Raw genomic sequence first — 12,970 nt, 5'->3', positions numbered from 1 at the left:
AACTGTTTTTAATTTCAGTGGATGTGAAACCTGTACAAACTTATGTGGTAGTATGTTATAATAACTGCACATTCTCTTAGGCTGAGGAAACTCAGCTATGAGAAAAATAACTTGCTGAACCATGCTTACAGATTGACCATTTGGATGAAGGCTTCCTGTGTGGGGTAATCAATATAACAACATTGTTTCCAAACAAGAATCCTTGATTCTTTTGTATGTCTTTAAGACAGACACCTTAAAACAGAGAGTCCCCTCATAATTCCAGGCAACTGAAAGATAAGCTGCTATGAAAGTAACCAGGTCATTTCTAAATAGGTGTAAAGACTAAACTGCTGAACAGATGGAGTGTTTTTCTTGATGTTTCCATCTATCTCTGAAACAATAGATTTTAACTGATTTAAGAAATCACAGAATGCACAACAAACAGAAAAAAAGGAGGAACATTACAGAAATGAAATACATTCCAAATCACTGTAACACATGTTGGACTACAAAGGGTGACATGGAGCACAACACTCGTTGATTTCAGTATGAGTTTTAACTGATTGCAAAGCAAAGAATTCAGTACATTTATATTAGAAGCAAAAGTTTCCATACAGTAACGACCTATGGACAAATATTTTCAACTTTTCAAAGAAAGTTTTTGTGAAACTCCCCCCCCCTTTTTTTTCCCAAAAAACATCAATAACTGCTAGTGATTATTTCTTTGATCTGTGAGAACGGTACTTCTTATAGTCTCACTGTGCAGGTTGTTGTTGGTACGTGGCTTTATACTGTGACAAAAGCAAAGCATAGGCATCTGGGTACACTTAATTTTCTTCCTAGAGTCTTGGTAATTTTCTCACATCAGGCCTATAACTTAAAAGTGGAACCTAAGCAGGTGACAAGAAAACCTCAAACTGTGCCTGCAGTTTAATTTTCTTTGGTTAAGTAAACAGTTTTAGATATGTACAGATATTTCTGCCAGTCCTAGCCATGCTACCTGAATATCTTTTACAAACCAAACTGGGCTGTAAGTTTCTTCAGAAAAGGCTTCCGCATACTTCCTTGCTGCTTGTTTGGCTGATGAGCATTTCAGATGTACAAAATTATAAACTCTTCTCATCCTAAGATTACTTTCAGAGAGGTGTTTTGGTAGAGAAACTTGACAGACTTGGTACTGCTACAGGAACAGTACTGAAGCAAGCACCTGACACTATATATATATAATTATGAAAAAACAATGTTAAACACTACTGTTTGGATTGCAAAATGAGGCACTTGGAATTAATGTTGCCTCTATCAGCTTAATCCAACCCCCTTGGGTGTTTGTGTGGCCAAAACACCTGTAATCATGTCATCATCTGCTTTTTTTTTCTGTAGGACTCCAGACTCAATTCAGGGCACAGAATGGTACTGCTCATCTGACGAATAGCTCTTTACTGTTTTGTTTTGATATTGTTCCGTGCTTAGCACCATTCCTTACTTAATGTACACTCTTCAAAGCGTGCTCTTCATGCAGAATTATTTCCTCATAGATTTTTTTTGTTAGTATCTACGTCATTCAGAAGCCACAGTTCATTTTTACGCTACTGCATTCTACAAATGAGTAAATAACGCATGAAGCTGCGGCACTGATACTAGGACAGTCAGTAGCCTTGGGTGTCAAGTTCAAGGCACTTAGCATCTTCAGAGTCCAGTAGCATATGAACTAGTTACTGTATCAAAGTATGTGATCCTTAACATCAGTCTGTGAGTGTTAACAGATCACAGGTCTCCAGGTGGAAGCTCAGAAAGGGAATCCTCAGTGACCAGCTATGAAATCCAACAAGTAAAAGCACCTTTTGCACAATATACTCCTTTGCTATATAATCCTAGTATTTCCTAAATGAAGCCGTGAAACGGCACTGGATGGGGCAGAAATCCTAAAATTTTATCAAAATGCACATGCACTGGGCAATGATGCTTGCATTTCATAGCTTTTGAACACTTGACCTTCCAACTTCACGAGCATTGCTTCAAGGTAGCTTTGTGCGTTTAAGACCCAAGGGTTTTCTAAGAACAACAAACCAAACCCCGGAATACTATTGTGTAGCGTACTGTAACCAACAGGGTCCTCCAGCATGGCTCAAACCACCATAGACAACTGCCATCATGCTGCTACAGTAACTGGCAGCAAACACATGTTGACATTCTGCCTGTGAATCAGCACTGGGAGGATGACACACGTTTCCAACAGGGCTTCACAGTCTTCTGACAGCAGAGGGACTGTGGAAGGACAAACTCCATCCCTCTGGGGAAGAAATTTCCCTGGAACTCTGGAGGAAAATATACAGTAGCGGGCACAGGTTCTTTTCCCCAAATGTACATTCCTTGCCCCATTTCTTCATCTTTTTCTTTTCCTGGTCTCCTCATTGTGGCCTCATTGCGAGCTACGCAGGTCAATTTTCCATTCCTCAAGCTTCTCACCCAAGCTCAGGAACCTTGGCCATCAGGTCCTAGTCTCATCACTCTCCAGCCCCGTGCTGAATACAGATTTTCCTTCTGTATCAAGTATTACCAGCTCCTGGGTTTGCTTTGTCCACTCTCTTCTCTAACCTTCCCTTGTCTGTTTCTTCTACCTTGTTGAAAGTCTGCTTCTTGTCCCCCGTACCCAAATCAGACGTTCTCCTCTTTGAGGCTGCTTGGGCCCAGACAGGAGGTCTTGGGCTCTGCCAAGGGGCAGCTGTGCTCTGCAGTGCATGTCAGTCCTGATCAGTGAGTGTGCAGCCTCAGGTCCGGACCCGATGGTGGGAAGAGACATGGGTATGCACCATACGCCTGCATGCACTACTTTTTTGTGAATGAAAACCCAGCTGTGCAGCCAGCGCAGGAGCTGTGGAACACCCCAGTGACTTCTCCTGCCTGCGGGGGTACGCATAGCCTGCAGTTTAGACAGGCAGAGAAAGCACAAGGACAGTCTCCTTGTTCTCCTCTGTGGTGTCCAAAGACATCACAGCCTACAGCAGCTTAGACCTGTAATTATGAATAAAATCCTCCTGCCTAGCAAAGTATTATCGCTGCTAACAGAATTCTCAGGAACTAGCTGTAAAAAGCAAGGTGCTCCTATTGAGCCTATATAAGGCTCTCAGCTTGAACACACATAGGCAAGTTTGCTTGGAAATACGAGACACTTCAGATACAAAGATTAGTCTCAAACCAGTTCTAAAGCATGTAGTGGTACCATTTTTCAAGGAAAAGGACGCTAGAATTTTTTGTCATTGACATGCATTTTTCCCTACTCTCACTCTTTGAAATGGTTGAACTATATAGGTTCATTTTGCTGAAATGCATCTGAAATGGTTGGATCATTTGGGATGAGGTAAATAAGAAAAAAACAAACAAATAAGACTGAAAATTTCACTTTGAAAGATTTGATAAGAAAATTATAAGGAACTGGATAATTTATCTTTTAGTTTGGATATGCTCAGCAACAATAGTGCCACCACCTTCAAGTATTACAATATAATTAGTATTTATTTTCTTTGATTTTAGAAAAAAATATCATTAGCCTTTACTTCACATCAACTTAAAACCCTTTCATTGTTCATACAAAATAGGAGGTCAGAAGCTAGGACCAACTTTGCACTTGTTTTTCAAATGTTCATTCACAAAGTTTTATCTTCTAAGACCTTTCTCTAAGCTGTGTAATATAAAAGTCCAGAAGGTGGCAGCAAATATTCTTCCTGACAAGAAATAAACTATTCCAAGGAAAGCTAAGATGCCTATGGCCAAAAAGCTTCAGCCATTTGCTTTTTATAGGCATAATTGTATTGTATTTTCATAATCGTATATGGATAAAGATTAAATGATAATGGAAAGCACTGATTTTTTCATTTACACAGGTGCAAACTGAGCTAACTGAATAGCTAATTTGTGACAGGTTGTTAGCAGCACTCTTAGGTTTCTTTTCCATGTAGGCACTTTGCAGTAGTGAAGGCCTAATTCTAATATCTTACTTTTCTCTTCTACCATTACTTGACAACTAAAAAGGACTTTATTGTCAAAAGCAGAATTTGTCACAAAGCTTACGTAAGATGGTTGACAGTAACTGTTTCATTAGTTTGTATACTAATGATGAAAACAAGATTATTCTCACCTGAAATAATACCACAGTTAGAAACAATCTAAACTTAGAATAAATTAGGTTCCAGTTCTAAAATTCCCTATAAATTTTTGAAAGCAAGCCCTGACAAGACAGCTTTGAGGAAGTTAGGATCAGACATGAACTATGTGATTCTAATCTATTACTGGTCTCAGTACAGCCACTGACAAGGCTTTAATTGTTAGACAGGTAAGATTCCCTGCCTCTCCAGCCATTAGTATCCCCATTAATGAAAATGTTGCATTCCTATTTTAGCCTGCTATAAATTATTTCCAGAGTTTCAAATAAATATGATTTTTCCATTTTATTTCAAAATTTTTGGTATTCATATTGTAAAATAGCTGCAGCATTTACTCCAGAGCTGGCAGCATTTCAGAGAGAAATTATTTTTTCATTACATAAAGTTTAAATTGTAAATGGTTTGGGATGAAAAAAGCTGTAATAAGATTAACAATATGTCTCCCTTCTATACACAGTTCAGTTTACAAATCTGAAGTGCTTGTTTTACGTTTAAAAAAATGGAAAGAAGGAAAGAATTAAAAGGCATAAAAATCAAGTATTACTGATTTTGTCCTACCATTTTCTCAGCGGTTTGGTCTCTAACTGCAGTAGCCATTACAAGCCCATAGAAAGCAAAATGAAAAATGCATCACTCTGGGCTTTTTATAAAGACAGAGTCATTTTTTGAGATAGTACAATTGTTTTATCTACTTCCTCCTCCTTTGTCCCCTTTTTGTGTAAACATTAGCCAGGCGCTAATGTTAACCCAGAACTGAACATGCTTTGATATGGGATTAAGGACCAGGACTATAATGAAAAGATAAAAATAAAACTGCCTTAATGACTTAGACACCTAGGTCAATGTTTTTCGTGTGACTTAATCAGGTGGGAGTCTATGTTGCAGAGTGTTTCACTGGACTATTAAGAGTCCAACCTACTTTTGAAAAGAGAACTCTTGACTTTTTTCGAAAACGTAATATACGTCTCCTTAACCAGTGAAAAGGCACTTTCAGCATGTAAACATATGAACAGTTTTCACTTATTAAGGAGATGTGCCACCTGAGAAAGGAAAAAGAGTTATTGTGAAATCATTTCACTACGTAGTATTTTGCATTCCCATTTGGTCTGTAAAATGAAAAATATCTTTCTGACTCTTGCCTTTAAAATTTGCACTATTTTATGAAACAAAGTATTGTTCTTTTTGTCTTTCAGCTTTTCATAATTACCAAGAAATTTGAAATAGCAGTTAAGTTCCAAATAACCAACTTTTCTGGCCTATTGATTTAGATATTATTGAATCAAAGGTACACATTCGCACTCCTTCTACTTACATTAAATAGATCTATATGTGCATACACCTTTTGTAAGTACTGTGTTTACATTCATTTACTTATATACTGAAATAGTTTCTTTAGGAAGTAATATTACATTCATTTTAGTTTATATTAATACACAGCTTATAAATATCAAAGAATCTTGTGCATCATTTATAAACTGCTCATTGACCAGTTTATAAGTAGTTTGCATTTTTAAGATCAATGTTAACCTAAACCTAAAGTTTATTCTTTTTGCATAGACACCCGAGCCAGTCAGCAGCTGCTGTTAGGATTCTATGATGGTGATGGACAGCTCTGAACTGCCTTTCCTCTTCTTGACATCTAAGAATCACTTTCCCTTCCAGAACTATTGTAGAAAAGATCTTTCCCTCTGAAAACATTCACACGAGGCAATGGAAAAGAACAAATTAATCACTGTATAGGATGTATAATATAATGTATGTGATAATATAATAATTCTGGTAGCATATCACTCTTCTTTCCCTTCTCACTCGATTTGTGGGAAGAAGAATAGAAAATCTCTGCCCCTCTTTTTAGGATCTTCTTGTAGCTTCAGGGAGACAGAGGGTAGAATAATTATTCTCTATGTGCACTTCATGTTTCCCACTGTCTCACTTATAATCTGGGGTTTGTGCATTCTTTTTAGTACATGCTCGTCAAAAGATGTATCATCTCCAAGAATTAAACACGAAGGGAAAATAATAGAAAGTATCACTACGTCTGGCTGCTGCTGTCCAGTAAATGAATGATGAATTCTAGTGACTAAATGTTGCCTTAATTCCACACTTTGTGTTTGTTAGTTTGAAGAGGCTGAACACCAAAGTAGTGACAGAAATCAGTATATGACTATCAAATACAGATCTGCTTTGAATTTAGAAATGTTCAGACCTAGACTTTCAGTCTAGGAACACCACTACCAATAATAAAAACTAACTGCAATGAAAACAAGGCAATATTGATCATCTCTCAGTTCCTGCATTTGAGATACACTTATATTTTAGCAAAATCATGCTTTTCTACAAGTGCTTATAACCTATTTACCACAGAGTGTGAAAAAATGTGCGATGTTACATTTTCTGAAGCCAAAGATTATTCAATTTCAGAATAAGGTTGGGGTAGGTAGAAATACTGTATTTTTTAACTCAATAAATTATTGAAAGAGTATGTCACTGTGCAATGCACAAAAATCTGCTGTGCAGGGTGCTGTTGGATTGCTTTTATTACAACAGATACTACCATAACAATCTTAGCAGTCAGTAGGCTTAGAGACCAAATTCCTCCTCCTCAAGGTAAACACGGAGGCATTATGGCATACTGATGCATTTGCTATATTTCTTCCATGGGTGATGAAAGAAATTCAGTATTTTTCTGTAAAACAGACATGAAAATTAGAAAAATATTCCCCTGAATCCAACGGGTTATAACTGCTTCAAGTTGCAGCCACTTTACAAAACTTAGTAGAATTGTTTCAGGCCAAAACTGATATTTAATTTTCCTAGATTTATTAAAAATAAAATTAATATAAAATTTTGTTTCATTCTCTCTGAGCTTATGGGAATGTAGATGATGATGACAACTGCTATTTATTTTAGGAAGACTGTAATTCAAAATAACTAAGGCTCACTTCAGCCAAATACATTTTCAACTTCTTGGATCTTCTGAGTCTTCAAACCCTCTTCTACCCACCTTCAGCATAGTTATGACTTCTTCTCTTTGGGAAATATAGAGAATTCAGCCAGCTCCTTCTATCAATAGCCTCTTCTTTCAACAATTATTGGTCCACTCTTCCTCCCCATCAAAAGTCACACAGCCAGACACAACATTATAACTGGAAATTAGTAAGTAAGTGGGCCTCTCTCTTAACTTTTTCCTCAAATTCGTTCAGACCCTTATAGAATGGACAAAGTACTTCAGCCTTTTTCCAGGTAAATCATCTGGAACACTATTTGCCCTTGCAGATTTTGCCCTCTCACAATCCAAAAAGCTAACTCTTAGTTAAAAACACACACTGTTCAGCCCTTCCTTCATGGAAGGAGAGATTAATCCTTACTTTACCAAATCTAGAGGAAATAGATATGCAATTTCACATTTTAGAATTTTAAAGTTAAAAAACAGCCTATCATCAGAACAGAACTGTATCTAAATACAAGCCACCAAGTGGGAAAGGAGAAGAATTTGAATGATCTGGGAACGTCAAAACAGGACCAAGTATGCTAAAGAACTGCTTACAGATGAGAATCATCCAGCTGACAGTACCATAGTTTGACAGTTTGATCTTGCAGCAGGAACTTTGTTGCTGTGATTTGAATGTGGGTTGAACAATCATCCAGAAGGAAGTAATCATTGATTTTCTTCAGTGATACAGATCTTACTGAATGTGTTCGCTGTACCCAATGTATCTAGTCTCCAAACAAGACACTTGGCACCTAACAAAGCAGTCCACTGGGGCATTCTTTGGATAACCTCGTCTGTTTTTCTGTCAGAATGAAGTCTCTCAGATGATGGTTATTAAGATGAAGTCTAGAAATGTACATAAATATGCAAGATCGAGGAGACCAATGAAAAAAATGCATAAGCTACTCTGGCAAATTGAAAGCCAGTACTTTCAAATAGTACTTTGGCAAAATGGACAAGGCTTGAAATAACTATTCTTATCTTGGGGTTCTGAGGTAGGAAAGGAGAATATTTATCAACTTTTAAGGAAATATTTTTTTCCAGATAAGTTGGCACAATCTCTCACTGGCCAGGTAAATTGTTACAGTCGCTGCAGGTTACCTGGCAGTCTGTAAATTGAATTCCATTGAAAAAATCTATCATCACTGATGTTTTCATCTAATAGAGTGATCACTGGGTAATCCTATTCAGAGCCAAGGAAAGCCATCCTTACATAATGAAACATTCTTCACCTTAGGAGACATTATCAACTATTTGGACTCTTACCTAGTCATTTTATCCCTGAGAGCCTGACCAAAGTTAAAAACAAAACAAAAAATTAATACAAAGAATTTTAGTATAACCAAGCTCATTCCCAAGGCACTACTGATGTTCCAGTTTGCTGACTGCGTATCTTCCTGCAAGGCCTAACATTCTAGCCAAATACAGACCCATGCTGCACAAAAGCTAATAAACCAAGCAGAATCTCATACCAAAATGGAGAAAAGATTTTTATTTGCCTATGAGACTAAAATCTTCCATATCCAAAGTATTTTGCATTATTTGATTTTTTTTCATAAGGATCAATTCAAAAGATATAATAATATTCTCCAGATTATCAGTATTTGAGATTCTGCTTTTTCTACCATCACCCTTGCATGCTGAATTTATGATTTATATGACACTAGAGGTGCTGTGGATAGATATGATTTGAAGTACAAACACTTGTTCATTGAGGTCTTCCAATTAAGGAGATTCTCAAGCCAGTAAACACTCATCGCCGAATCTGGTTGTCAAAACTCTGTGCTAGTTCCTGTATACTGTATCGTTTGATTCATACAGAGGCTTTTTCTCTGAGGTCATTTTAGCTCTCCTCTGCCAGTTCCCTTTCTTTGCCTTATATGATAGCAAAGCTATCCGTAGAATAGTTTCCATCATCATAGAATAATATCTTATTTTCCATTAATGATCTTGATTTTGTTGAATCTGATCTAACACCTATACTAAAAAAATTTAGAACTCACCATAATGTGAATGTTTAATTTTGTCTACACTATTTCTGCTCTTACAAGTTAAACTGCTACCTTCATAACATAGTAGAATGGCCCGTTTTGTTAAACAAATAGTGAAATACACTTGATAACTCATCATTCTCTGATTAAACTCTGTCAAAGAAAATTAGCTCCTGCTTTATCACTAATGGTTAGGCCAAAAAGATACTTCTGCAACTTGATGAACTCTGGAGTTTTTCTCTAGACATGACAGACTAAACACTACCTTTATCTAACTGTCCTGAAATGTCAGATATTTTATGCAACACTTCCTTCAGCAGTATCATTTCCCTCTGCATCTCTGGAATCCTACAAAGTACTCACGGGGCTTGGAACTGGATTCTCCATTAAATAAAGGTGAAATTTTCTGTCTACTCAGCACAGACAAAGTTCTAGAACCCTCCTGAGAGCAGTTAACACAGGTAGACTAACTAGGTGAACCTGTCTGATCAACTTTTTCATCCCTCTGTACAATCTTATCTTCTTAGTTTCATGGTTCAGGTTATCAGATTAATTTCCAATAGCAACTGTATCTCATTTTGCATACCTATTTTGATTTTGCACTTTAAAAAAATTTAGTTTTGCCGATAATTTAAACAAAATGCACTAACCAGGCTTGCTGAATAAGCTCTTTTCTGTGGATTCAGTGAAGAAAGAAACTGCAATACATTAGAGAAAGGAGAAGTATTCTGACTGGCCTATCTTGGTCTGCCACCCATCGGCCCCAAGCACAATCTATTACCTGGACCCTTATTTTCCAGGTAAGAAAAAGAAATCCCTCCCATTAGGTGAAGACATGGAGAAACTTAAATCCATTCTTGACATTATATAACTTCATCTGTGGGGAAAAAAGTTCTATATTTTCTTTTATTCACTTACCTTCCAAATGGATAATTCTTGCTTTGTATATGCTACCATCTTAGAGTAGTCAGTTGGGATCTGTCTATATGTGATGATCTGATCAGCCACATTTTAATGTTTGAGTGAGGATTCTTAAAAATTAACTGAGCTAAGTTGCCCAAAATGAAGTATTTTTTTCTGGATAGAAGTAGAACCTCATGAACATTTGCCATAAGTATGTGGGGGTAGGAATAATAATGTTGGGGAGTTTCCCCACTGGAACTGCAAACTGGGAATAGCTGGTCATAGCTAAGACGTGAAAGGATAGTCCTGTTATAAAGCATTAGCTGTGAAACTTGTCACAACTCTCATCACATAACCTCTGTGTGTCACTCTACACTTTTTTTAAGAGATTCAGACTGAGTACCACCAAACTGACTGAAAATAATGAAATCAGTAGTCTCTTTCTCAGTTTCCATCTCTCATATACAGGGCTGATATTAAAACATAACTTAAAAGCCTGTGTGAAGCAGAGGTCTTTTAAGTTCCTTAAATGTGTCAAGATCCCGTGACAGAAAAGCCTGTGAAACATGACATTTCTATGTGAATCTTTGCTAGATAAGCTATACCTTGTATGATCAGATACCTATTGGCTGGTATCTAGATCATGCTCACACTATTTTAAGTTTTGGAAGCTAATTAGGAAAAGTAACACAGGCCAATGTTGTTTGAATGAAATTCTAGCAAAGCCTCTGGCAAAAGAGCCTGGAATTTCACACCGGATTTCAGAATTAAAGGCATTTAAACCTCAGGATATGAATCAATGGGTGTAAGTCAATGAGTTTAGGAACCACATGTATAGAGACTAATCAGTAAGAACAATGTAATTTGTCTGTGTAACACAAAGAACATGTCTGGCTTGGGGAAAAGGCTGTACCTGTTTCATACGCTGCCAAATGACTGTTGCAGCAGAACCTTCTCATGACCACAGTTTCTGTTTCAAAGTGCTGCATTACTAAGAAGATTAGGATTTGTCAAATATGAATGGATTGCTCCTATAAATGGGTCGGAATGTACTGAAATTTTGAGGGCATTGGCTTTTAAAGAAGCCAGGTTAAGTAGCATCATGTAAGGATATTAAGTGAATGACTGCATTAATGTCTTTAATTTTTTGTATTCATTTATGTGCTCTGAAAACTGAAAACTAGGATAAGTCTAATAATTTTAGAGTAAGAAATGCCTTTCTTAAAAGGAGATTGCGAAAGATATGTTCTCGGACAGATGTCCTAGACAGAGCCTATTATCAAATAAATTAGGCTGTGCCTGCATGTTAGAAAGAATCTTGTAAACACACACAGAACTGTCGCAACATGACTTCCTGTTTTGTTATTAAGAATGGTCTTTTCCAAACAAGGCACACTAGCTAAGTAGTGGAAAAGCTGCACAGTTGCTAACGTAATTGCACCTTTTCAGTAAAAGCCTGTCTTTGGTCTATTTACTTTCCTCAAAAATTCAATTTGCTCTGTCTTTGTTCCTGTTTCTTTTTCTGCCCCCTTTTTAATACCTCCCCTCTTTCCACTAAAGCAAAGTATTAAAAAGTACCCATAGACATAAAAAGGGATTGCCAGGATGTCATGTGCTTTCAGGGTCTGTCGTTCCAGTTTGGACGTGAAGAGAAGGGGCTTCCTTTTTTGTTGTTTTATAACTGTAACTGTATTTGGTATTTTGTTTTCCTAGGAAAGAAGGAGTGGACGCTCATTATCACTTCCTGGGAGACCTTCATTCATTTCTCGAGCCATGTCTCCTACTTCTCCTCTTCTATTTCAGCCTGCCCCTGATTACTTCAGCAAGCCCGACACAGCAGCCGACAGGCCTGGCAAGAGACTGACTCCCTGGGAAGCAGCAGCAAGATCCCCTCTTGGCCTAGTGGATGAAGCTTTTGGGCCCCAAAATATGCAGGAATCCATTGCTGCTAACGTAGTATCAGCTGCTCGCAGGAAAACACTTCCCGAGCCACCAGATGAATGGAAACAAAAAGTTTCTTATGAGCCTCCAGCCCCAAGTGGTAGTGTAGCCTTATTGGGAGGGAAGCAATCGGGTATTGTATCACCGCCCAAAAGCTCCCTGTCTGCCCCAAGTGCCACCTCGCAGGCTGGCTCTCAGCTGCAGTATGCTTACTGCAGTCAACGGTCCAGAACAGATCCTGATACAATGTCCATGGATTCCAGGTCTGACTGTTGCTTGTCAACAGCTGAGTCAAACTACAATCCACAGCCAAGGGGATGGAGGCGTCCAACATGAGCAGCTGAAGGGCCTGGCATATTTTCCTTTCTTCCAGCTTTACAAGCCTTAGATTTGAGTTGGAGAAGGAAAGTTTCTTGCTGGCCTGACAATCTCTGAACTAAAGAAATGAGGAGGCAAAATTGAATGGAGCACAGTTTTCACATGACTGCAGGGCTAGCAGCCTCTAGAATAGACTCAGTTTTACACCTAACCTCAGATTGTTCTGTTGGTCAAAAGGCAAAAATACACGTTTCTTGGGGTGAGAGGTGGGATGAAAGTGGGGCAACCAATGCACTCGATACAAAAATCTAGAAAGGGTGTAGATGGAGACAGTACAAGTGCTTGCAGTTACGTTAATGTGAAAAAAAAAAAAAGTAAAATAAGGGCATTTTAAAGGCAAGAAGTTTTTTACAGGATCTTGCAGGTTTTCTGGGTATGTTTGACATCTGAGTTCCAAGGTACTAGATATAACCAGACTTGGGAAAGTTCCAATGGAAGTGGAGTACTTGGAAGCACTGGCTTATTTGCCATATGTTTTCTTTACTGCATTTTTTAAATGAGCAAGAAAGTAAATCAATGAATGTTTTTACTGTGGTAACAGTTAAAATACATCTGTGGTCATGGTACCTGAATCCCTGCAACATGTAGATATATGCAATCTTATGCAGTCATCCATTTCAGAT

General features: G+C 37.7%; 1 protein-coding gene across 1 annotated transcript in view; it reads left to right on the top strand.

Moving 5' to 3' along the window:
* Positions 1 to 12,669, top strand: part of SYNPO2 (synaptopodin 2) — a 95,758-nt gene extending 83,089 nt beyond the window's left edge. Inside the window, exon 5 of the mRNA XM_076337305.1 lies at positions 11,742 to 12,669. Within this exon, the coding sequence (XP_076193420.1) occupies positions 11,742 to 12,305 (564 nt within the window). The 3' untranslated portion in view covers positions 12,306 to 12,669. The remainder of the gene's footprint in view (positions 1 to 11,741) is intronic.
* The last annotated feature ends 301 nt before the right edge of the window (positions 12,670 to 12,970 follow it).

This window comes from Aptenodytes patagonicus, chromosome 4 (assembly GCF_965638725.1).
Source record: "Aptenodytes patagonicus chromosome 4, bAptPat1.pri.cur, whole genome shotgun sequence".
NCBI classification, from domain to species: domain Eukaryota; kingdom Metazoa; phylum Chordata; class Aves; order Sphenisciformes; family Spheniscidae; genus Aptenodytes; species Aptenodytes patagonicus.
The sequence above is the reverse complement of the archived record's forward strand: the minus strand, read 5'-3'. Positions and strand labels throughout refer to the sequence as shown.